This window comes from Coregonus clupeaformis, chromosome 40 (genome assembly GCF_020615455.1).
Source record: "Coregonus clupeaformis isolate EN_2021a chromosome 40, ASM2061545v1, whole genome shotgun sequence".
Classification (NCBI taxonomy): Eukaryota; Metazoa; Chordata; class Actinopteri; order Salmoniformes; family Salmonidae; genus Coregonus; species Coregonus clupeaformis.
Genome location: NC_059231.1, coordinates 25624937 through 25650544, shown reverse-complemented (window position 1 = coordinate 25650544; position 25608 = coordinate 25624937). Strand labels below are relative to the sequence as shown.

At 45.0% G+C, this 25608-nt stretch overlaps 1 protein-coding gene across 2 annotated transcripts in view; it reads right to left on the bottom strand.

Annotated features, from left to right (window-relative positions):
* The window catches only part of LOC121571610 (cystathionine beta-synthase), a 30140-nt gene extending 4808 nt beyond the window's left edge, over nucleotides 1–25332 (bottom strand). The window contains exons 1-13 of one of the 2 annotated variants that reach the window (XM_041883168.2): nucleotides 25225–25332; nucleotides 9108–9488; nucleotides 6872–6978; nucleotides 5211–5345; nucleotides 4789–4868; nucleotides 4476–4680; nucleotides 4264–4355; nucleotides 2745–2870; nucleotides 2430–2514; nucleotides 2185–2290; nucleotides 1772–1984; nucleotides 1473–1581; nucleotides 1286–1370 (exon numbers count right to left, since the gene is read on the bottom strand). In XM_041883168.2, coding sequence (XP_041739102.1) covers nucleotides 1286–1370; nucleotides 1473–1581; nucleotides 1772–1984; nucleotides 2185–2290; nucleotides 2430–2514; nucleotides 2745–2870; nucleotides 4264–4355; nucleotides 4476–4680; nucleotides 4789–4868; nucleotides 5211–5345; nucleotides 6872–6978; nucleotides 9108–9481 — 1717 coding nt within the window. In that variant the 5' untranslated portion in view covers nucleotides 9482–9488; nucleotides 25225–25332. Of the gene's footprint in view, nucleotides 1–1285; nucleotides 1371–1472; nucleotides 1582–1771; nucleotides 1985–2184; nucleotides 2291–2429; nucleotides 2515–2744; nucleotides 2871–4263; nucleotides 4356–4475; nucleotides 4681–4788; nucleotides 4869–5210; nucleotides 5346–6871; nucleotides 6979–9107; nucleotides 9489–18536; nucleotides 18558–25224 lie in introns of those variants that run through there. The other variant, XM_041883169.1, reaches the window with a different exon arrangement.
* Nucleotides 25333–25608: the final 276 nt, after the last annotated feature.

Sequence of the window (25608 nt, the reverse complement as noted above, 5' to 3'; positions counted from 1 at the left end):
TTATACTGTAAATGCTTACATAAGAGCATGTGGCAATAATTACTTGTAAATATTATTGTAATATCCTTAACCCAACACTGAGTGACCTTGTCAAGATATACGGGCCTCTTGGTGTAATGGTAAAAAATACTATATGATGTGTTATTGCATAACACCATTGGTGCAAACTATATACACTTACTAGTGTTAAAAATACTTTATAAGGTGTTATTGCATAACACTGAAAGTGTTAATTCCCTAACACTGACAAAGTGTAACAGCGTCAGCACTAAGCACAGTGTTAATTTAACACTCAAACGTGTGGACCCGTATAGACACTGGCCCAGTGTTACATTTAATACCGTCAATGTTGATTTTAACACTGGAGAATTTGCGGTGTACCAATGAGTATAAACAAAATAAATGTTGAAAGTACTTTTTCCTCTGATGAAGGTGTGGTGGTGGGTTGACAAAAACAGTATGACCTATTAAGCAAAGTCCCACACCAGCGAGAAAGAGAGGGAAAACAACCGCCACGTTGCCTCTGGCTGGGCTGTTGTTTGTTTTGGTAGCAGACAGGTGCTACGGTTGCTGTCGGTTACCTGGAGAGGAACCAAGGGGCACCTTATCAGCAACCCCTGACCCTGTAGGATGGACAGCTCAGAGTTTTCATTGGCTGACAGGGAGAGGGGCTGGTCATCTTCAACAGAAGAGAGCAGGGCTGCGTTCAGTGCGTTTTTACGTTCTGGAACGTTCAATTGAATGGAAACGGTGCTGTACTTAACGACCAATTGAAAAGGGGGGAGGGGTTGTGGGTTGGGGAACGCTGTCAGCATGGCCACTGCACTTTAAATCGTCACTTATTGCTTCAAGCCACACCTCGCCACACCCACCAAACGGGAGCAAACGTACCTTAAAGTCTGTTCAAGAACGTAAAATAACGTTTTGGGGAAACTTGTCGTTCAGTACAAACCGTTCCGCAACGTAGCAAATGTTCAGGCGAACTGAACGCACCTCAGGTGTTTCTAGGAATATTCTTCTCTACTGTCTGACAGAGAGAAGAATATTGGTGGTGGAAAAGGGACAGAAGGAGCAAAGTGGGGGCTATAAAAGGTGGGAAGAATAAGATGGCATTGATGAGAAGATTTTTAAATAAGAAAAGGAGCGAGAGGAAAAATAGGATGAAGCAATACAAGAAGAGTAGGGGTGTGATAAGAGGAAGTGAGAGTGAGAAACAGGAAGACAGAAAGATGGGAAGATAAAGGTCGATAAAAGAGAGGAGAAGAGGAAGAAGGGGTAAACTTACATTGGATCTGCTCATGCACCACCAGGGCAAAGTGATCTGTGTCCAGGATACGGGATAGCTTTCCCAGGTTATCTGTTAGTCGCACCTGAGGCGGACAAATGAGAATTAGGAAACCCTACTCAAAGATATTTGTTTAAGAGCTTACGGTTGAGTCAAAGTGTGAGGGCATCTAGGTGAGGTGACTGACCTGTTTGAATTGTTTGTAAAGCACCTTGGCGACAGGGTCAGAGGCCTTAACCTTCCCAGCTAGTACTGAAGACAACATATTGCCCAGGGTAACCATACCTAGGATCATGCTACACAGACAGAGAGAGAGGATATGGCAATTATTATTATGACAACTGAATACAGGCAATGTTTTGTCAATACTAATCAATGTTTTGTCAATAACAATACTAATGTTTTGTCAACATTTACACAATAATGTACATTGGCACATGGCCTCTATGACAACCAGGTAACTATGGTAAGCAGGTAAAGGCGTACCCGGACTCGTCAACGACGGGTGCCTGGTCGAAGGCCTTCTCCTTGAGGATCTTGATGGTCCTCTTGATGTTGATTGAGGGCAGCACAGTGAGGGGGGCACATAGGTTCAGAGCCTGCAGACTCAGGTTCCACCACCAGGGTTTGGACATCATCAGGTCTTCTGGGGTTAGGAAGCCCTTATCACACATCCAGTTGTCACTCAGGAACTTAGACCTGGGGTGTAGGGGTTAGAATTGGTCATAATCAAGGCTCACATCTCTGTTAAATCACTGGTACTACATACCCCATTAAAAAAAAAGTGGAATATCAATTCTCCTTCTCCCCACATTTAACTTGCTCCCCATCCTCCTTTTCCCCTCAACCTCCCTCCTCTTCCACTCATCCCCTTCTTCTCTCCCTCTCTAGTTGCTTACATGTAGTTGCGGATGGAGTCAGGCAGGATGACAACACAGCGTTGTCCCTCCTTCAGCTCTGTGGCCATTCTAACTGCTGCAGCCATGGCTGTGCCTGAACTACCTCCTACAGTTACAGACAGAGAGAGAGAGGGGGAGACAGAGAGCGAGAGAGTTAGACCATACAGTACTACACAGAGACAGACACACTATTAGAGAATGATGTTTTTTGGGAGCACCAGTCATTGTGTGTGAAGTCAACCTACCGCAGAGAAGCCCCTCCTCCCTGATCAGCATGCGTGACATGGCAAAGGACTCCTCGTCATTGGACTTATACCACATGTCAATTACCTGAAAAAGAGGGTAACATTCATATGCATTCTACCATATCACACAGATACAGCATACAGTATGTATAGATTATGAATAATTTTCCTTCCACATGCAATTTGAACACACTTTTGAGTTTGAGCGGTCATACTGTATATTATTGTAGATCTTGCTGTATACAGCATAGAAAACACATCACCACCACAGTCTCACACACAGCTCAACTCAGGAGGTCACTGTCACACACTCACAGATCTGTCCAGTACGGTGGGGATGAAGTCGTATCCGATGCCCTCCACCTCATACTGGGTCTTATCTGTCTTGTTCAGCTCCTCTGGCTCAGCCAGGATAGAACCCTTAGGGTCCACACCCACGATCTACACAACACAGAACAACAATGTTAACTAACCATTACATCAAGTCAAAATAACATGGTAATAAATACATCACACACAAAGGTAAAGCAAAGGCAAGTTGGGCAACTTTAATCTTTACTTGATCAATTTGAGATACATTGTATGGCTTTATTTATCAGTGGCAGGCTCAATATTATTTTATGATCCAACTTCATGACTTAGCTCAATAAGGTACACTACATGACCAAAAGTATGTGGACACCTGCTCGAACATCTCGTTCCAAAGTCATGCCCATTAATATGGAGTTGGTCCCCCCGTTGCTGCTATAACAGCCTCCACTCTTCTGGGAAGGCTTTCCACTAGATGTTGGAACATTGCTGCAGGGACTTCAGCCACAACAGCATCAGTGAGGTTGTGCACTGATGTTGGGCGATTAGGCCTGGATCGCAGTCGGCGTTCCAATTAATCCCAAAGGTGTTTGATGGGGTTGAGGTCAGGGCTCTGTGCAGGCCAGTCAAGTTCTTCTACACCGATCTCGACAAAACCTTTCTGTATGGGCCTCGCTTTGTGCACAGGGGCATTGTCATGCTGAAACAGGAAAGGGCCTTCCCCAAACTGTTGCCACAAAGTTGGAAGCACTTTTTTCCCTTCACTGGAACTAAAGGGACTAGCCTGAATAATGAAAAACAGCCCCAGACCATTATTCCTCCTTCACCAAACTTCACAGTTGGCACTATGAATTGGGGCAGGTAGCGTTCTCCTGGCATCCGCCAAACCCAGATTTGTCTGTCAGACTGCCAAATGGTGAAGCATGATTCATCACTCCAGAGAACGTGTTTCCACTGCTCCAGAGTTCAATGGCGGCAAGCTTTACACCACTCCAGCCGACGTTTGGCATTGCACATGGTGATCTTAGGCTTGTGTGCGGCTGCTCGGCCATGGAAACCCATTTCATGAAGCTCCCGACGAACAGTTTCCATTTCCACTTCACAATGACATCACTTATAGTTGACCTGGGCAGCTCTAGCAGGGAAAAAATCGGACAAACTGACTTGTTGGAAAGGTGGCATCGTATGACGGTGCCACGTTGAAATTCACTGAGCTCTTCAGTAAGGTCATTCTACTGCCAATGTTTGTGTATGGAGATTGCATGGCTGTGTGCTCAATTTTATACACCTGTAAGCAACAGGTGTGGCTGAAATAGCCGAATCCAGTAATTTGAAGGGGTGTCCACATACTTTATATAGTTTATATCCCTGTGGGCCTTAAATTGACGTTGTTGCTAAAAACGTTCAGCTAAATTAATTTGGAATTGGCTCTACAAGACAAAGTACACAGGGCAGGGCGATAACATGTTAGTCAGATTGCCTTCTTATAGATCTGAGACATTGTGTTAGTGACTCAGTGCCATACCTTGATGTTGGGGCATCTCTCCTTCAGCTTGCGGGCGATGCCAGTGATGGTGCCACCTGTGCCAGCTCCTGCCACCAACATGTCCACCTTACCTGCAAGGGCAGATTGGCGCAGAAAGATGTCTATTACTGCAGTAGTAGGGAAAGGGTATTCTTCACTCAATTTCTCTATCACACACACACACACACACACACACACACACACACACACACCATCGCACTGCTCCAGGATCTCCTCTGCAGTGGTGTCGTAGTGGGCCAGGGGGTTGCTAGGGTTACGGTACTGGTCCAGGATGTGAGAGTTGGGAATCTCGTTCTTCAGACGCCAGGCCACGCCCACGTGGGATTCCGGTGAATCAAAGCGTGCGGTGGTGGGGGTACGCACGATCTCCGCCCCCAAGGCTCTCAGCACATCCACCTGAGGAACACAAGACCAGATTACAGTTAGTTACATAAAAAATGCCTACGCACGGACACATGCACAGACACAAACGTACACGCGTGCACAAACACACAGCAGCCTCACCTTCTCCATGCTCATCTTCTCAGGCATGACGATGATGCAGCGATAGCCTTTAACTGCAGAAGCCAGGGCCAGACCAATACCTGCAGCACAAAGAGAGAGAGAGGACAGGTGTAAATACAGGTGTGAATACCTGCAGGTCATGTCAGCAGTACAGACCATAACGCACAACACAGGGCTCCTGTGGATCCTAATGTCAAAGGTAGGCTGGGAGGTCTCAGTGACTACATGACCATACCAGGCCAAACTCATTTTAAACACACACACGTGTGTACACACACTTGTACAGGCATACTCCAAAAAATGTAATAAGAAACTGGGATGTAATCTTTCTGCCGTGAGTCACATAGCCAGTTCCAGAGAGTTCTCTCTCTCTCTCTCTCTCTCTCTCTCTCTCTCTCTCTCACACTCTCTCACACTTGTACCTGTGTTGCCAGAGGTGGGCTCGATGATGGTGTCTCCTGGTTTGAGGATCCCAGCTCTCTCTGCATCCTCCACCATCCTTAGACTGATACGGTCCTTCACACTGCCCCCTGCGTTGAAGAACTCACACTTGGCCACTACACACACACAAACACACACAAACACACAGACACAGACACAGAGAGAAAAAAAGAGACAGGGTGGTAACATCATGTGTGAGGAAATGTTGAATTATAAATATGTACTGCGCTGGCTCACGATCATGGGGGGGGGTCGTCCAAAGGTCCACAGTGTCGCACACATACCAGACCCACTCTCCCTTTCACACGTACACAAGTACAATAGCCGATTGGCACAGACTCCAAACTGCCCCAAATCCACTATGGACAGACAAAAAGTAAATCTGAATCACGTGAAAATCCATGGAAGTACCATGGAAACAGGCCCACTAAGCCGTGTGAATCAACCAGAGATAGACTCTAAACAATTAGGCCCATAAAAAACACTCACTGGCGAGAGGGGAGAGATTTAGACTGAGGACCGTGACATGGTTCACATGCAGTGAACTCAAACACCCCCCACATGGAGGGTGGTACAAAACGGCACTATTATTAACAGTCTGGTATTACTGTACTTTACTGGTCATTGGTCAACTGTACTAATCAATCCGAGAAAAAACAAGGGTCTGTCTGAGCTAGCTAGTCGCTGTGCAGAATAGCTGGTCCTTAACAACAAGAACAACAGATGCTATAGGTAATGACAGTAACATTTCCCTCAGAATCCACATCCTGACTTCCCAAGACTTCCCAAACCTTGTGACTGTCACAATCCTGCCTAGTGTCACCTGATACAAGACCTTGCCCCTCTCCTGCACCCCTCCCACCCCACCTTGCTACAGTGGCCCTCAGAAAGTTACCTATTCCCACAGAACAGAGGGTCTTTCAGGTGACCATACCCCCCTCCACCCAGAGTGTACTAGCCTACCTCAGACAAGACCCCTACCATCATACAGTGGAGCCTAGTGGACTGTAATGTCAGGAAAGAGGCTATATGATACCCTTATGTTGACTTTGAAGTAATGACAGTATAACAAAGGGTAACCGTTCACAGCTAAACTGTCCTACAGGAGGAGTCTAAAGAACCTCCTCTACCTTGCTCTTGCACTCTTCTTTGGTCAATTATTTAATTCTTCCTCACTTCTATTTTATCCCTCTATCTATTTTTCATCGCCATGTACCCATTTCTTTCTCCATATCCCTCTCTCCATTTCTCCTAACCCTCACTCCTTCCTTTCTCTCGATCCCTCCCTCTTTGTCATGTCCTCTACTACCGGATATATGGATTCATGCTTTAAAACATATAACAGCTCTGGGGAAGACAGCTGATCGCCCACAATGTGTAAATCAAACACACTCAAACTGTTTTTTGGGAGGGAACAGAAAATGTGAGTTTAAAATGACACAGCCAGCTAAGTTACTGTATTTCCATCATGTTGACACAAACAAGGAAGTGCAAATACAGTTATTCCCTTTATCTGGTTGTCTTTTGGCTAGTGTCAATATGCTCAGTGGGTGTCATGCTGTGTGTGTTGACTGTGTGTCATGCCGTTAAGGTTGACTGTGTGTGTCATATCATGACTGTGTGTGTATGTGTAAATACTCACAAAGTTCACACTTAAGGCCGAAGGCTTTGGGGATCTTGTTCATGCGGACCAGAGGTGTGTCTCCGATCTTCCCGAGGATGTTGGGTAGAATACTGGGGGTTTCAGTCCTGAGAGGAGAGTATGGGTTAGAGACTCAGTTATGGAGCAAAATCAATATTCACAAAAAAAAAAAACATGGAATAGACTCACAAATAGCCCAGGAAAATAGGCAACGAAAAACAAATCATGAAATTGTATTTGTCACATGCTTCGTAAACATGGATATGTTTGCTCCAAAGTACACTATATATAAAAAAGTATGTGGACACCACTTCAAATTAGTGGATTCGGCTATGTCAGCCACACCTGTTGCTGACAAGGTGTATAAAATCGAGCACACCGCCATGCAATCTCCATAGACAAACATTGGCAGTAGAATGGCCTTACTGAAGAGCTCAGTGACTTTCAACATGGCACCGTCATAGGATACCACCTTTCCAACAAGTCAGTTCGTCAAATTTCTGCCCTGCTAGAGCTTCCCCGGTCAACTATAAGTGCTGTTATTGTGAAGAGGAAACGTCGAGGAGCAATAATGGCTCAGCCGCGAAGTGGTAGGCCACACAAGCTCACATAACGGGACCGCCGAGTGCTGAAGTGTGTCCTCAGTTGCAACTCACTACAGAGTTCCAAACTGCCTCTGGACAGTCAGCAAAATAACTGTTCGTCGGGAGCTTCATGAAATGGGTTTCCATGGCCGAGCAGCCGCCTAAGATCACTCAATGCCAAGCGACGGCTGGTGTGATGTAAAGCCCGCCGCCATTGGACTCTGGAGCAGTGGAAACGCGTTCTCTGGAGTGATGAATCCCACTTCACCATCTGGCAGTCTGACGGACGAATCTGGATTTGGCGGATACCAGGAGAATGCTACCTGCACCAATGCATAGTGCCAACTGTAAAGTTTGGTGGAGGAGGAATAATTGTCTGGTGCTGTTTTTCCATGGTTCGGGCTAGGCCCCTTAGTTCCAGTGAAGGGAAATCTTAACGCTATAGCATACAATGACATTCTAGACGATTCTGTGCTTCCAACTTTGTGGCAACAGTTTGGGGAAGACCCTTTCCTGTTTCAGCATGACAATGCCCCCGTGCACAAATCGAGGTCCATACAGAAATGTTTTGTTGATATCGGTATGGAAGAACTTGACTTGCCTGCACAGAACCCTGACCTCAACCCCATCGAACACCTTTGGGATGAATTGGAATGCCGACTGTGAGCCAGGCTTAATCGCCCAACATCAGTGCCCGACCTCATTAATGCTTGTGGCTGAATGGAAGCAAGTCACCGCAGCAATGTTCCAACATCTAGTGGAAAGCCTTCCCATAAGAGTGGAGGCTGTTATAGCAGCAACGGGGGGGACCAACTCCATATTAATGCCCATGATTTTGGAATTAGATTTTCGACGAGCAAGTGTCCACATACTTTTGGTCATGTAATGTATCTTCTTGAATGTTGTTACAGTTTTGTAAGATGGAAACTTGTGTAACTTGGCTACTTTTGTAACAGGGTAACCTCTGTTTCATGAAATCTTTGGGACAGTGAGTTTTGTAACATGGTACTCTAGCCTCTGGATTCTGTTTGTCAGTAAGACAAACACGCCTGTGCATGTGGCAGGCAGCACTGAGTTGTTAATTTATCGAGTGGAGAGATTACAGAGTCAAACAGCCAGACTGTGCCAGAGAAATGCCAGGCCCTCAGCATGAGCCTACCACACACACATTCCCTTTTCCCTAGGCCAAAATGCCAGCTCACTTCAGTGTTGCTGGAAACAATCCTAAAATTGTCATGTCATGGTGAAACACCAAACATCTCTTGCCCAACCCTTCCTCCCTCCCAGGTCTTCTTTGTGGCTCTGGCCCTTTCAGGTGTGTCATTATGCAGGAAAATGGAGCCAGGATAAATGTCAAACTTGTGCAAGTCAAAACAACATCCTGCTTTTAATGCTGCTGCTCAACAAAAAGAGAAACAAAAGCACATGGGGCGGGGATATGTTGGTTCTTTGTTCTCCTTTCTAGTGAACCAAGCTGGTGACTATATCTTAGCTAGGCAAGGGAAATTAGTGGTCAGTGGACTATGTAAACTATAGGTGTTCAAAGAGGAGGGAGGATGAGCAGAGTATGTGGAAATACTGTGGTTCTGCTATGGAGATGTAACTCCTCAGCTGAAATCTATGCAAATACTGTTCATAAGTTTGTGACTCACAGTGCAGAGTGGCAGTGAGGGGACTCGGTGGAAGACCCGCCCAGTTTCCAGGTGCATTTGCTGGGCAAGTCAGGACGGATCCAATGCCTCTCCTCCACGCCTGCGGCTGCCTTCTCCAGGTCGTTCTCTTCCTCGTCCTCGTTCACATGGACCGACCCGTTCTGGGCCTTATGGCCAGCACTGTCCCCGTTCACTTGAGCCGATCCATTCACGGAGAACTTGTGGCCGTTCAACATGGCTTCTCCGTTGACCTTGGACCCCCCATTCAAAATGGTGGCCACTCCGTTGGCCTGTGCGTTGCAGAGTTTGGCTGCATGGGGGCAGACGGAGGGCACGGGGCCCACAGAGTCTGTGCTGGAGGGAACCGACGACATGGCTCACCTGAGAGAGCGAGAGAGAGGGCGAGATAGAGAGTGAGTAAGTCAGACAGACAGACAAATAGTAACTGACAGATATCAAATTCTTGTAGTACAATGTACTACCCTAGGCTAGGGTAACCATCTCAGCTAATATGCAGATCTATGAAAAAGAACACACACTCAATGAGGTTACATTCCGTTTATTTATACATTATTACCATTCCTGTCATTACATAACAAGGACAAGTTCAGATGAATACTGCCAGGGAGAATAGAATGCTCCCCCACAGGCCTACACACGGCAACCCAGACTTTCACACAGGTAGCCTATATAGGCTACACACTGTACATTTACATTTACATTTTAGTCATTTAGCAGACGCTCTTATCCAGAGCGACTTACAGTTAGTGAATACATATTTTTTTTATACTGGCCCCCCGTGGGAATTGAACCCACAACCCTGGTGTTGCAAACGCCATGCTCTATCAACTGAGCTACATCCCTGCCGGCCATTCCCTCCCCTACCCTGGACGACGCTGGGCCAATTGTGCGCCGCCCATGAGTCTCCCGGTCGCGGCCGGCTGCGACAGAGCCTGGATTCGAACCAGGATCTCTAGTGGCACAGTTAGCACTGCGATGCAGTGCCTTAGTCCACTGCGCTACAAAGATAAACAAGACAACATTGGTCTCTGCCGTTGGGTCTCTTTTTAAGAGGGCCGTTCTAAGATAGCTGGGCCACAATTAGCCTAGCTCTACATACACAGACACACACGACTTATCCTGATTACTCTATTGGACAACAATGACAACTCTCCCTTTCTGTACAGCATGACCAGATAAGCAAAGTACTTTTTGAAATAGCAGTCTTCTCAGGGATTGCAGGTGGGAACGATCGTGTAGAAAGCCTAACAGGTCAAAATCGACAGCCTGTACAGCAACTTTGACCAAACAAAGGTCCAATGTGGGAAACAATGATGCTCTGTCCAGGGTTCATTTGTAAATTCTGTTCATTCTCAGCTGGATTGACCGTCTGTATTCAAGAGCATTAAAACAAGCAAAACACATTTTAATCCCTCACTCAACTGTATCATTTTAAGGCTCTTGCATTTCTGAATGTTTTAAAAGCCTTCATATCCCTACTCTCGTGACTGACTGAGACCATGACGTGATTATCAGTAATCACATATAAAGCAAAAGGGTCCAGGAAAGTAAGACATTCTTACTAAATTGAGTTCAAACTCATAAATCAAGATAATCTCGTACAGATCCCAACGCATTTAACATTTTCTTAGCTTGCAAACACTCAATAGCTTGCAAACACCCAGTCGCCTACTAATCTCACGGCAACCCTCTGCGGACGACTTTGTCAAAGACTTTTGAAAGGTTGACGACACCTGCTCCTCATTCACAGCCACTTGAATCCACTAGACCCACTCACAGAGAACTACCCTACGCCTTGACCTCTTTTTTCTCCTCTCTCCAGATTAAATCCTGCGTTTAGTGAGGTCCGGCCGCCGACAACCTGCCCGCTTGACCCCATCCCCTCCTCCCTTCTTCAGACCATCTCCCATTCTTCACTTCCCTCATCCACTCATCACTGACCACTGGCTGCGTCTCCTCTGACTTCAAAACCAACCCTCAACCCATCTGATGTCAAAAACTACATACCGGTATCCCATCTTTCTTTTCTTTCCAAAACACTTTAGCGTGCAGTCTCTGACCAACTCTGTCGCCATCGCTCTCAGAACGATCGTAATGACCCTAACCGGTCAGGCTTCAAGATGGGTCACTCAACTGAGACTGCTCTTCTCTGTGTCACGGAGGCTCTCCGCACTGCCAAAGCTGACCATCTCTCCTCTGTTCTCATCCTCCTAGATCTATCCACTGCCTTTGACACCGTGAACCATCAGATCCTCCACTCCACCCTATCAGGGCTGGATGCCTCAGGCTCTGCACACTCTTGGATTGTATCCTACCTGGCAGGTGTCTCCTACCAGGTGGTGTGGAGAGGATGTGTCTGCACCACATACTCTTACTCCTGTTGTCCCCAGGGCTCAGTTCTAGGCCCTCTCCTCTTCTCTTTATACACCAAGTCACTCAACTCCGTCATATCCTCACATGGTCTCTCCTATCATTGCTATGTGGATGACACTCAACTACTTTTCTCCTTCCCCCCTTCTGACACCCAGGTGTGACACGCAGCTCTGCGTGCCTGGCAGATATCTCAGCTTGGATGTCGACCCACCACCTCAAGCTCAACCTCAACAAAATGGAGCTGCTCTTCCTCCTAGGGAAGGCCTGCCCACTCCAAGACCTCTCCATCACGGTTGACAACCCCACGGTGTCCCCCTCCCAGAGTGCAAAGACCCTGGACAACACCCTGTCGTTCTTTGTAAACATCAAAGCAGTGACTCGCTTCTGCAGGTTCATTCTCTACAACATCCGTAGAGTACGACCCTACCTCACACAGGAAGGGGCTCAGGTCTTAATGCAGGCACTTGTCATCGCGCTTCTGGACTACTACAACTCGCTGTTGGCTGGGCTCCCCGCTTGTGCCATCAACCCCCTGCAACTTATCCAGAACGCTGCAGCCCGCCTGGAGTTCAACCTTCCCAAATTCTCCCATTTCACACCACTCCTCCACACACACTCCACTGGCTTCCAGTCGAAGCTCGCATCCACTAGAAGACCAAGGTACTTGCCTACGGAGCAGCAAGAGGAACTGCCCCTCCCTACATTCAGGCTCTGCTCAAACCCTACACCCCAACCCAAGTACTCCATTCTGCCACCTCTGGTCTCTTGGCCTTTCGTGAACTAACACTCACACTTGACTCTTTTCCCTCTTACTAGCTCTGACTTTGCTGATAGCTACTTTATTGAGGAAAAACGTACTTACTGTACTATGACTGTGATATGTGGTTGTCCCATCTAGCTATCTTAAGATGAATACACTAACTGGATAAGAGCGTCTGCTAAATAACTCAAATGTAAATGTAATGTAGCAACATCAGAAAACAACCATAGAAATGGTTTCGGGTGTGTTCGTAAATTCAATCTGGAGTGCCGGAGTGCGCTCTGGGCGTTCGTAAATTCAGAGCGTTTCGCTCTCGGAGCTTTCAAAGCACACACTGGACGCTCTGGCCGAGGAGTAGGGTTGATCCGAGCATTCTGACCTCACAACGGCAGTCAAGCACCCAACCTAACTGGCTAATGTTGGCTAGCTTGCTAGTTACTTCCAGGCACAAATGAGAGAACACCTCACTCTGAACATTTTACCTCGCCCTAGCAGAGCTGGTTAGGTTGTTTTCATGTTATCCAGAGCGTTGGTGACTGTAACTGTGCAGCTGGCAACAATTTAATTACGCGTTTTTTGCTGACGTTTACGGACACTGGCCATATTCAACGGGTGTTGAGAACGCACACGACTATACCACTTAGCTAAGAATGACGTGAATAATCAAGTTAATAAATGTTGGGTAGTTAGTTAGATAGCATATAGTTAATATACTGCCTGGCAAGTTCAATGTATTAGTAGCCAACTAACGTCAGGTAGCTAACGTTAGCTAACATACCGGTACATACTGCTGTAATGATATGATATGCCATGCGGTTCGTAAGGATAGCGTAGCTAACAAATTGACAGCCAACATAACGTTTAACGTAACTTATTTGAAAAGTAATTGCTTTATTACATTGCTCAACATTTTCTTAACATTTGTCATAATTAGTTAAAGCAATGAATTTGTATCCACTCTTGTCGGACTTCGGCTACATATTTTCCGTCATCTTCTTCAAATCTGAAAACGTTGTGAAGCCACGCCCATTTTCGGAAGAATTGCATTATGGGCCCTGAAAGCACGGAAAGTGTCCACTTCTTGTATACTTTGTATTTTGGCGAATTTAGTACGACATCCGGGAACTTTTGGCATACTAACTATATCCGTACTATGACCAATAAGCATACTACATACTCAATTTACATCACAAACAGTACGGTTAGTGTGGTTAGTAGAAGTATGCGAACACAGCTTATATGTTTTTTTGTTTAACACAGGTTAACAAAAAAAAGTAAAATGTTTCTACTTTGTTTTAAAAGGTCCAATACAGCAGTCTATCTCAATATCAAATCAGTTCTGGGTGACAATTAAGTACCTTACTGTGATTGTTTTGAATTAAAATTGTCAAAAATAAACAAAAAATAGCTTCTTAGCAAAAGGGCAATTTTTCAAACAATAATTTTGCCTAGGACTGTCTGGGAGTGGTCTGAGTGGGGAAGGGAAAACTGAAAATTAGCTGTTACTGGCAGAGAGGTTTGGGACTCTTTCTTATTGGTCTATTAACTAAATTACTGCATGGTGATGTCACCATGGAAGGCCAAAACTCTGTCCGACCAAAACAGGCTGAAATTTCAGGCATTATCACCATTTCACAGTATTATTCCAACTTCATAGTGTGGAAATAGGTATAAAACACAGGAAAATCACATTTTTGACTGCACTGGGACTAATATTTCAGATTGTGTCGGTTAACAACTCAGTCATATATCTATTAGCACTGGACAGTGGTCCGACATCTTTTCCTGCGAGTACAACGGAGGCACTAAAAGGGTTTAAACAGAAGTAGCCTACCAAAGCTGCTGAACGGTTAAGTTGTTAACAAACAGAACACAGCTGCTTCTCCTCTGCCTGGCTGAGCTGAACATAACCACTCTATTCTACGCCAATTTTTTCTGTCGAGCTCCTCGCCAAGGTCACCATGGCGTTTGCATAACATAGAGGCAATTGAATTCCACCGTAACAGAACTACGCTATCAATGTTTCCATCCATAGTTTTTATGTGAGTAAAGTCATACTGTATATATTTTTTAAATCACGCAGCTGTGATGGAAACAGGAAATGTTTTTTGTAAATGCCGACAGATAATTTGTTCATTCAACATGGTGATCTTTTTGTGTCTGTCAAATGTATTATGCGCGAAATGGCGGTGGAAATGCCTCTATGCGCAAATATGGATATAATAACCATCATATTGAAGTAAACTTGAAGTCACGCGATGACATGGTGTGTGGTCCTCCCACTACCACTCAGAAAACCATGCAACTTAAATGAGGCTACAGATGAAATCAATTATGATGAACTTCACAGGGTGGTGAAAGTGCATGGTATGAGCTTGATGCTCCTTTCCAATACATGTTGACGGTCTTATTCTGGTAACATAACATTCTTGCTCGTATCCATAATCTCTTCATGTAGACTAGCCTACCCACAGAGCCTACCCGCACTGTATCTGCAAGCTGTTGGCTAGAGCGCACGTAACAAGACAAGAGTAGACATATTTGCTATTTAACTGAACAGTTTTTGTGACAAAACTATCGGTAGAGTTGAAAATGCGATGGAAACACATTGAACATTCGATTTTTATTCAGTACATGAAAACTTAAGCAAGAAAGTACATTTTGTGTGCACTACATCATCACGCACTGATTTTTATCTGCAACAAGTCAGTTTGGTGGAAACACCAATGGTGGGAAAATGCGCATATTTTGTTTAGGTAACAACACATCTGCCACGCTGATCCTCAACAACACGGGGGCCCCTCAGGGTTGCATGCTTAGTCCCCTCAATCAATCAAATGTATTTATAAAGCCCTTTTTACATCAGCAGATGTCACAAAGTGCTATACATAAACCCAGCCTAAAACCCCAAACAGCAAGCAATGCAGATGTAGAAGCACGGTCGCTAGGAAAAACTCCCTAGAAAAGGCAGAAACCTAGGAAGAAACCTAGAGAGGAACCAGGCTCTGAGAGGTGGCCAGACCCCTTCTGGCTGTGCCGGGTGGAGATTATAACAGTACATGGCCATAAAGGTCAGATTTTTCTCCAAGATGTTCAAACGTTCAAAGATGACCAGCAGGGTCAAATAATAATCACAGTGATTGTAGAGGTTGCAACAGGTCAGTACATCAGGAGTAAATGTCACTTGGCTTTTCATAGCCGGACATTTAGAGGTTGAACTAACAGGTGCGGAAGAGAGAGAGAGTTGAAAACAGCACGTCTGGGACAAGGTAGCACGTCCGGTGAACAGGTCAGGGTTCCATAGCTGCAGGCAGAAGAGTTGAAACTGGAGCAGCAGCACGGCCAGGTGGACTGGGGACAGCAAGGAGTCATCAGGCCAGGTACAGTGGCTTGCGAAAGTATTCACCCCCCTTGGCATTTTTCCTATTTTGTTGCCTTACAACCTGGAATTAAAATTGATTTTTTGGGGGTTTGTATCATTTGATTTACACAACATGCCTACCACTTTGAAGATGCAAAATAAAACAGAAAACTTGAGCGTGCATAACTATTCACCCCCCCCCCCAAAGTCAATACTTTGTAGAGCCACCTTTTGCCGCAATTACAGCTGCAAGTCTCTTGGGGTATGTCTCTATAAGCTTGGCACATCTAGCCACTGGGATTTTTGCCCATTCTTCAAGGCAAAACTGCTCCAGCTCCTTCAAGTTGGATGGGTTCCGCTGGTGTACAGCAATCTTTAAGTCATACCACAGATTCTCAATTGGATTGAGGTCTAGGCTTTGACTAGGCCATTCCAAGACATTTAAGTGTTTCCCCTTAAACCACTTGAGTGTTGCTTTAGCAGTATGCGTAGGGTCATTGTCCTGCTGGAAGATGATCCTCCGTCCCAGTCTCAAATCTCTGGAAGACTGAAACAGGTTTCCCTCAAGTATTTCCCTGTATTTAGGGCCATCCATCATTCCTTCAATTCTGACCAGTTTCCCAGTCCCTGCCAATGAAAAACATCCCCACAGCATGATGCTGCCACCACCATATTTCACTGTGGGGATGGTGTTCTCAGGGTGATGAGAGGTGTTGGGTTTGCGCCAGACATAGCGTTTTCCTTGATGGCCAAAAAGCTCAATTTTAGTCTCATCTGACCAGAGTACCTTCTTCCATATGTTTGGGGAGTCTCCCACATGCCTTTTGGCGAACACTTATTTTTTTCTTTAAGCAATGGCTTTTTTCTGGCCACTCTTCCGTAAAGCCCAGCTCTGGGGAGTTTACGGCTTAAAGTGGTCCTATGGACAGTTACTCCAATCTCAGCTGTGGAGCTTTGCAGCTCCTTCAGGATTATCTTTGGTCTCTTTGTTGCCTCTCTGATTAATGCCCTCCTTGCCTGGTCTGTGAGTTTTGGTGGGCGGCCCTCTCTTGGCAGGTTTGTTGTGGTGCCATATTCTTTCCAATGGATTTAATGGTGCTCCGTGGGATGTTCAAAGTTTCGGATATGTTTTTATAACCCAACCCTGATCTGTACTTCTCCACAACTTAGTCCCTGACCTGTTTGGAGAACTCCTTGGTCTTCATGGTGCCACTTGCTTGGTGGAGCCCCTTGCTTAATGGTGTTGTAGGCCTTTCAGAACAGGAGTATATATACTGAGAACATGTGACAGATCATGTGACACTTAGATTGCACACAGGTGGACTTTATTTAACTAATTATGTGACTTCTGAAGGTAATTGGTTGCACCAGATCTTATTTAGGGGCTTCATAGCAAAGGGGGTGAATACATATGCACGCACCACTTTTCCGTTATTTATTTTTTAGAATTTCTTGAAACAAGTCACTTTTTTATGCAGATTCTAGAATATGCGCAAGAAAATCTGTCACCAATTGGATGGAAACCTAGCCAGTGTTAAATATCTGTTTCGAATTAAGATGATTCAAAGATGTCTGCAGAAAAAATGGGGTGTCAGCTATGACATGACACCTTGAGTTTGAAAAAATCTATTTTGGTTATTGAACTACTGTACAGTACTGTAGGCCTACTATACTGAACTATACTCTACTTTTCTTTACTGTACTCTACTGTGCTGTACTGTGCTGTCCAAACTTGTGAAACATAGACGTCTATGATTGGTTTAGATTTGGTCCGGTCACCAATCATGGACATTGTTGTTTGGGCCAAATCAAGGCCGGTCTGGCCCAAAAATCAATGTCTGTGGACGTTGAAATCAAGGCCAGGGCAGACTGACAAAATGTAAACTACTTTTCGACGTCCGGTGTCGGTCAGTGCTCAGTGGGTGCAGATGATGGTTAAAGTAAATGGAAACTGAGGGGGCTCATGGGTTGGGAAGGTTAAAGTAAGAGCCGGGAGAGGTGACATTGGAGAGAGAAAGAAGAGAGTCGGAGAGAGGCAGAGAGAGAGAGGGAGGGGTTGTCCAGACTGTTCACACCTCGCTTTGACCACCTGACAGAAAGATCAAGACAACAGTTATGAGCTGAACATAACAGTATGCCAGTAGAAGGTAGCAGGTGACCCAACTGTGGTTTGTGACTACTATGATTTCCCATTGTAGCCAATTCAATTGCAGTAATTACGTTACAGATTTTTCGGTAATACAGTTTTAATCACTTAATTCATAAACAAAAAATTATAAAATCTGTAAAAAAACTAACTAATTGTTAGGTCTACCTTTACTTGTTACTTTTGTGAACTTTCATTATCCTCCCTCCTCATGAGGGAGAGAAATTAGAAAATATCTTAAAGATATGTGGGTTTTTGGTAACAGAATTACAAGGCAATGCTTCTTAAACATTCAGAAGGCAAATAATCTCTCCAAAACTAAATATATACGCGTTGATATTAGTTGGCGGGGGTATTTACTTCAACATTATTGTGTTTTGGCATATTTCTAATACCTTTTAAATACTTTTTCTGTTTGACCAGAAATCAAAGACTTTACTTATGCCTAATTTCATTTTATGGAAAATGGTTGAAAAATGTATCTATGCCTTCATTTCCACAAAATATAGACTCTTAGCTTTCATTGAACACCCAATTTGAACTATGAACTTCACGTTGGTGTTCATGGGTCCTTTTTACATGGAAATGACCATAGGCTAACACACACACAGTCTGTATCCATCAACTCTAAAAGCAGCTGTTAATGAGTGCGGAGGGAAAGGAACACACACACACACGTGCCCGGCACACACTGATTGGCTGGTCACATGATGATGATGCATGCCAGCCAACACAGACAACAACAGCTTAAGAAGCAACAGTGTTTACCTTTTCCAAGACTGTGTACTTCATTATGAGGCAGCAGCGAACACACCCAGGAAGCTTTAAATGTTCTGAGCTTTAGTTACTTAAGTTTCAGCCACTGACGTTGGAGAGACCAACACAGCAACCCCACACACACTACCTTTTACTACAGCTACTATTAATAGCCTAGGTGTGCTCTTTTGACTACCTCATAAAGCAGGGGTGTTGGTGTTTGGCCCTGCAACACGACCCCCAACAACAGCTGGGGTTGTGGGGAGAGAGAGACCACATGGGGAGATGGGTGTACATGTGCTGTAACATATACTGAGTGGGAGAACACACAGTCTGCAGAAACAGATACTGCCCATTCCAATGTGTGTGATGCAGAGCTCTATAGTGCTACCATTTTGGTCGCATACGCAGCTAAACATTTTGCTGTGCTGCCTGGAATTTTTATTTGGAAGCACCAGTGCCCCTAGGATAAATATTTTTTCTAATGATTACGTCGCTATACTGCAGCCTTTGAGTGCCATAGAGAATACACTTAGCGCAGATTCGTGACAGTCATGCACCATTACTACAGGGAAAACAGCTTATTTTAGCCCACACTGTTCAAATATTATGACCCATATTACCGGCACACAGTTTTTTTTATTTCTATCGCGTATTGGCGGGACCGCATTTTACTTTCATAAAGCATGTTGCAGGCCGTTCTAAAACGAATCATGAGCCGCTTAACTTGTTCAGTCATGTTACAGCATTAGTTAACTAGCTAGCTAACAACCTGGTAACCACAGATAGAAGTTATCATAATCTTTGTGGTAACTCTACCAGTAGTATGCAAACATTTGGTGGTACAGAAAGAAAGGAAAAGGGAGAGCTTCTTCTACTTCGAAAGTAGATAGGATTCATATAGGCCCAATTTAGGCTTACATCCCAATCTTTAAAAAAATAAATTCTGGTGCTCCTTAACTCTATATTTTGTTATTGCCAGTGGCGACCCGTCATTTTGTTATTGCCAATGGCAATAATACAAAAAATTCACTGCAGAATTAAACTCAATTTTTGGGGGCCTGTTTTGCATGTTATTTTGGCATTAATTCGTGTCACATATCAGTTTGCAAACAAACAAAAAAATGAAACATGGTCTCTTCCTTGAGTAAGGCAGCTCCAAAATGCAGGTGTTTCAGCCTAGCTCAGTGCTTTCTGTGATGGAAGGGCAGCCAGCGAAAATACAGAGCGTAGGCGTTGGTAATCTTCTCTAGGTGCGCCGTCATTGGCTCAGAGTTCTGTCACTCATGGGGACACTATGTTACTGCAGAATCTATAGGGAGAGCTAGGCAGTTCAAGCCTCCTTGGATGCTGCCATAGATTTACATTAGAAGTACCCTTTCAAGAAGGCTCAAGGTCATTGGCCACAGATAAAATGACGTCAACTCACGTTATATCTACCGTAGCTTTGATTGGACTGATCATTTCAACATCATACTTTCAAAATCTTAGCTAGCAAGCTAGACAAGCAGTCATCTTTATGAATAATGTTGACAATCTACTTGCAAATCCTTTAATAACAATACAGAGGTTATCTACAGGGGGCATATAACCTCGGTATTGTTATTAAAGGATTTGAAATGTGTGGGGCTACAGTTTAGCCGAGGTAATTTGTTCATGTAGGTAGGAGTAAAGTGACTATGCATATTGTAAAATGGATGGCAGGAAGCTCGGCACCAGTGATGTACTGGGCCGTATGCACTACCCTCTGTAGCGCCTTATGGTCGGATGCCGAGCAGTTGCCATACCAGGCGGTGATGCAACCGGTCAGGATGCTCTCGATGGTGCAGCTGTAGAACTTTGAGGATCTGGGGACCCATCCCAAATCTTTTCCGTCTCCTGAAGGGGGAAAGGTGTTGTCGTGCCCTCTTTACGATTGTCTTGGTGTGTTTGGACCATGATAGTTTGTTGGTGATGTGGACAACGAGGAACTTGAAACTCTCGATCCGCTCCACTACAGCCCGGTCGATGTGAAAGGGGGTGTGTTCGGCCCTCCTTTTCCTGTAATCCAAGATCATCTCCTTTGTCTTGCTCACGTTGAGGGAGAGGTTGTTGTCCTGGCACCACACTGCCAGGTCTCTGACCTCCTCCCTATAGGCTGTCTCATCGTTGTCGGTGATCAGGCCTACCACTGTTGTGTCATCAGCAAACGTAATGATGGTGTTGGAGTCGTGCTTGGCCACACAGTCGTGGGTGAACAGGGAGTACAGGAGGGGACTAAGTAGGCACCCCTGAGGGGCCCCCGTGTTGAGGATTAGCGTGGCAGATGTGTTGTTGCCTACCCTTACCACCTGGGAGCGGCCCGTCAGGAAGTCCAGGATCCAGTTGCAGAGGGAGGTGTTTAGTCCCAGGGTCCTAAGCTTAGTGATGAGCTTTGTGGACATTATGGTGTTGAACGCTGAGCTGTAGTCAATGAACAGCATTCTCACATAGGTGTTCCTTTTGTCCAGGTGGGAAAGGGCAGTGTGGTGTGCAATTGAGATTGCGTCGTCTTTGGATCTGTTGGGGCGGTATGCAAATTGGAGTGGGTCTAGGGTTTCCGGGATGATGGTGTTGATGTGAGCCATGACCAGCCTTTCAAAGCACTTCATGGCTACTGATGTGAGTGCTACAGGGTGGTGATAATTTAGGCAGGTTACCTTCGCTTTCTTGGGCACAGGGACTATGGTGGTCTGCTTGAAACATGTAGGTATTACAGACTCGGTCAGGGAGAGGTAGAAAATGTCAGTTTAGAGACTTGCCAGCTGGTCCGCGCATGCTTTGAGTACATGTCCTGGTAATCCATCTGGCCCCGGCGGCCTTGTGAATATTGACCTGTTTAAAGGTCTTGCTCACATCGGCTACGGAGAGCGTGATCACACAGTCGTCCGGAACAGCTGGTGCTCTCATGCATTCTTCAGCGTTGCTTGCCTCGAAGCGAGCATAAAAGGCATTTAGCTCGTCTGGTAGGCTCGCATCACTGGGTAGCTCGCGGCTGGGTTTCCCTTTGTAGCCCTGCCACATCCGATGAGCGTCAGAGCCGGTGTAGTAGGATTCAATCTTAGTCCTGTATTGACGCTTTGTCTGTTTGATAGTTCGTCTGAGGGCAATGCAAGATTTCTTAAAAGCGTCCGGATTAGTGTCCCGCTCCTTGAAAGCGGCAGCTCTACCCTTTAGCTCGGTGCGGCTGTTGCCTGTAATCCATGGCTTCTGGTTGGGATATGTATGTATGGTCACTGTGGGGAGGATGTTGTCGAAGCACTTATTGATGAAGCCGGTGACTGAGGTGGTATACTCCTCAATGCCATTGGATGAATTCCGGAACATATTCCAGTCATGCTAGCGAAACAGTCCTGTAGTGTAGCATCCGCGTCATCTGACCACTTCCGTATTGAGCGAGTCACTGGTATTTCCTGCTTTAGTTTTTACTTGTAAGCAGGAATCAGAAGGATAGAATTATGGTCAGATTTGCCAAATGGAGGGCGAGGGAGAGCTTTGTATGAGTCTCTGTATGTGGAGTAAAGGTGGTCTAATGTTTATTTTCCTCTGGTTGCACATGTGACATGCTGGTGATGCTGGATATGAGGTAAAACGGATTTAAGTTTGCCTGCATTAAAGTCCCCGGCCACTAGGAGCGCCGCTTCTGGATGAGCATTTTCTTGTTTGCTTATGGCCTTATACAGCTCGTTGAGTGCGGTCTTAATGCCAGCATTGGTTTGTGGTGGTAAATAGACTGCTACGAAAAATATAGATGAAAACTCTCTTGGTAGATAAGTGTGGTCTACAGTTTATCATGAGGTACTCTACCTCAGGCGAGCAATACCTCGAGACCTCCTTAATATTAGACATTGCGCTCTAGCTGTTATTGAAAAATAGACACATACCCCCACCCCTCGTCTTACCAGACGTAGCTGTTCTGTCATGCCGATGCACGGAAAACCCAGCCAACTGAATATTATCTGTGTCGTCGTTCAGCCACGACTCGGTGAAACATAAGATATTACAGTTTTTTAATGTCCCGTTGGTAGGATAGTCTTGAGCAGATGTCATCCAGTTTATTTTCCAGTGATTGCACGTTGGCCAATAGAACGGATAGTAGAGGCGGGTTACCCTCTCGCCGACAACTTCTCACAAGGCACCCCGATCTCTGCCCCCTGTATTTCCGTCTCTTCTTCACGCGAATGACGGGGATTTGGCCTGGTCTCAAAGAAGCAGTATATCCTTCGCGTCGGACTCATTAAAAAAAAAAAAATTGTCCAGTTCGAGGTGAGTAATCGCTGTTCTGATATCCAGAAGCTCTTTTCGGTCATAAGAGACGGTAGCAGTAACATTATGTACAAAATAAGTTACAAACAATGCGAAAAAACACACAAAATAGCACAGTTGGTTAGGAGCCCGTAAAATGGCAGCCATCCCCTCCGGCGTGACTATGCATAGATAATAAACAGTGAGTAGCGTCAGCGTAAAAAAAGTGTGTGTGGGGGGGCAATGCAAATAGTCCGGGTAGCCATTTGATTAGCTGTTCAGCAGTCTTATGGCTTGGGGGTAGAAGCTGTTAAGAAGCCTTTTGGACCTAGACTTGGCGCTCCGGTACCGCTTGCCGTGCGGTAGCAGAGAGAACAGTCTATGACTAGGGTGGCTGGAGTCTTTGGCAATTTGTAGGGCCTTCCTCTGACACCGCCTGGTATAGAGGTCCTGGATGGCAGGAAGCTTGGCCCCAGTGATGTACTGGGCCGTACGCACTACCCTCTGTAGCGCCTTGCAGTCGGAAGCTGAGCAGTTGCCATACCAGGAGGTGATGCAACCAGTCAGGATGCTCTCGATGGTGCAGCTGTATAACTTTTTGAGGATCTGGTTTTAAGGTTTAAGCATTTAAAACATCTGTCTGAAAGGGTCTCTTTTCCAAGCTTAAAAGGATAAACATTCACACGCAACACCATGGGCCAGAAAAGGTTGAAAACATTGGTCATGCTGTCAATCCAACATGACTTCGGTGAGTTCAAGACAACTGGATTCTCTGAAAAAAACTAGGTCCGACTGGGAAAATATGTATTGAACACAGTGCATATTTAGCCTCAATGAAATGGGAATTTAGTCGTGAGCTATATCTGATCATAAAAAATATATAACGTTTGCCTACATTTAGCCTATAAAGGGAGTAGTACTCCTATCCAAAGGCTAAACCAGGATGCACTGGTCTTACATCAGTCTACACAGTGGGAATTGAGGCATGTAATTTCCCCCTATCCAATATTCAACATGCAAATGTAAAATGTTTTGCAATTACAGTCTACACTACCTAGCTAGTACTGATTGAATACTATATACATATTTATGGTTCTAGTTATTGATTTAGTGTCAATCTGTTCAAGTGTCAGTCATCTATTCAGCATTAGATAAAATTGATTATAAACTGGGTGGTTCGAGCCCTGAATGCTGATTGGCTAACAGCCATGGTATATTTATCAGACCGTATACCATGTGAATGACAAAACATTTATTTTTACTGCTCTAATTACGTTGGTAAACAGTTTATAACAGCAATAAGGCACCTCGGGTGTTTGTGATATATGGCCAATATACCACAGCTAAGGGCTGTATCCAGGCAATCTGCGTTGTGTTGTGCGTAAGAACAGCCCTTAGTCATGGTATATTGGCCCTATACCACTCCTACTCAGGCCTTATTGCTGAAGTAGACTACACAGGCCTAAACTATTAAAAAACACTTTAAGTAACATTAGCTCTAAAGATAAATTCTGACATCAAATTGATAGCTGATATTATGTCTCCTTTCTATTGTAGGCAACACTTCTTCCCCCTCCGTTGTAGGCTACTAAAATGCTATACATCTTTCATTCAACAGCCTGTCAAATTATACTTTTTGATAGGCTACAAAATGTCGTATAGGATAGATGACGCAATCGCCGCATTTTACACTGGGGGGAATTGTTTATCTGGCCCGGGTTACCCAAGTGGGAGGAGTTTAGTGATTGCATTCGTTTTGGAACCGGGCTGCCTCCCGGCATGAGCCAGGTGCTCCGCTCTTGCCGATGGCGAAATCGGCAACAACAAAAAAAGTGACGTAATTAAGCACGTGGAGTGATGAGTAGGATTCTGTGTTTCACATGCAAAAGTGATTGCTTTTCATAAAAACGCTTTATCTGCCTTCCCAATGAAAACTAGTTTGAAGAGTCAACATTTATTTAATGGAAAAGAGATGTTGTATGTTTCTGGACGATGTACCATGCTGCCTTGTTGACAACATAACCCAGCGGCGCAGATTACTCCCTCCCCGCATTCGCCCGATTCCGTGACGGGCAATTGCCTGGTTCATCCCAGGCCAGCGTAATAGAACTCCCTAATTATCAGCGTTGGCTACAGTAGGCTACATTGCCGCGACTGATGATGCTGATCTAAATGGTATTTCATCATGCTTGTTCATGTCACTCACTTGTTTCAGATGGTCAAGTCACTCCACATGACACCACACATTCAATGAATCCTATAGCATAACAATGTAATACATTAGAAAAGGTAGGACTTAGACAGAGCCCTAGTGATGTTCAAGCACCACACTTGAGGAATGATGGAGTGTTCTGAATCTGTCAGGAAAAAGACTCAAAAATAAGAATTATATGGATAGTAATCTTGTTCTTTTGAAGTAACATTAATGTTCACTCACCTTTGAATAAATTAAGGTAGCTAGTGGTGATGTACGGGTATGTGATCCAATTTCAAAGATCTTTCGTAGAATGCGACTAGACTAGTATTGCCAGCAGCCCAAGAGAGACAATGGACCAATCTGATTCGAGTGTCCTTATTTGGTGTGTGCGTTGATTGGCTACCGTGGGGGCTTTTGTCGGTCTTGCTCTTCCAATCAGAGTTTACACATTTGTTGGGCCTTCGTGTGCATATGAGGAAATCTACCAGAGATATTAGAAAAGGAGGAGATAAGAATCCCAGCGGTAAATTAATGGCGAAACCTGTCATGCTCCGCCCAGCAGCCTGTCGACCAATCGAATTCACGTTCTCATACTACGTCACTGGGTTGCTAAAGTAATCGTCA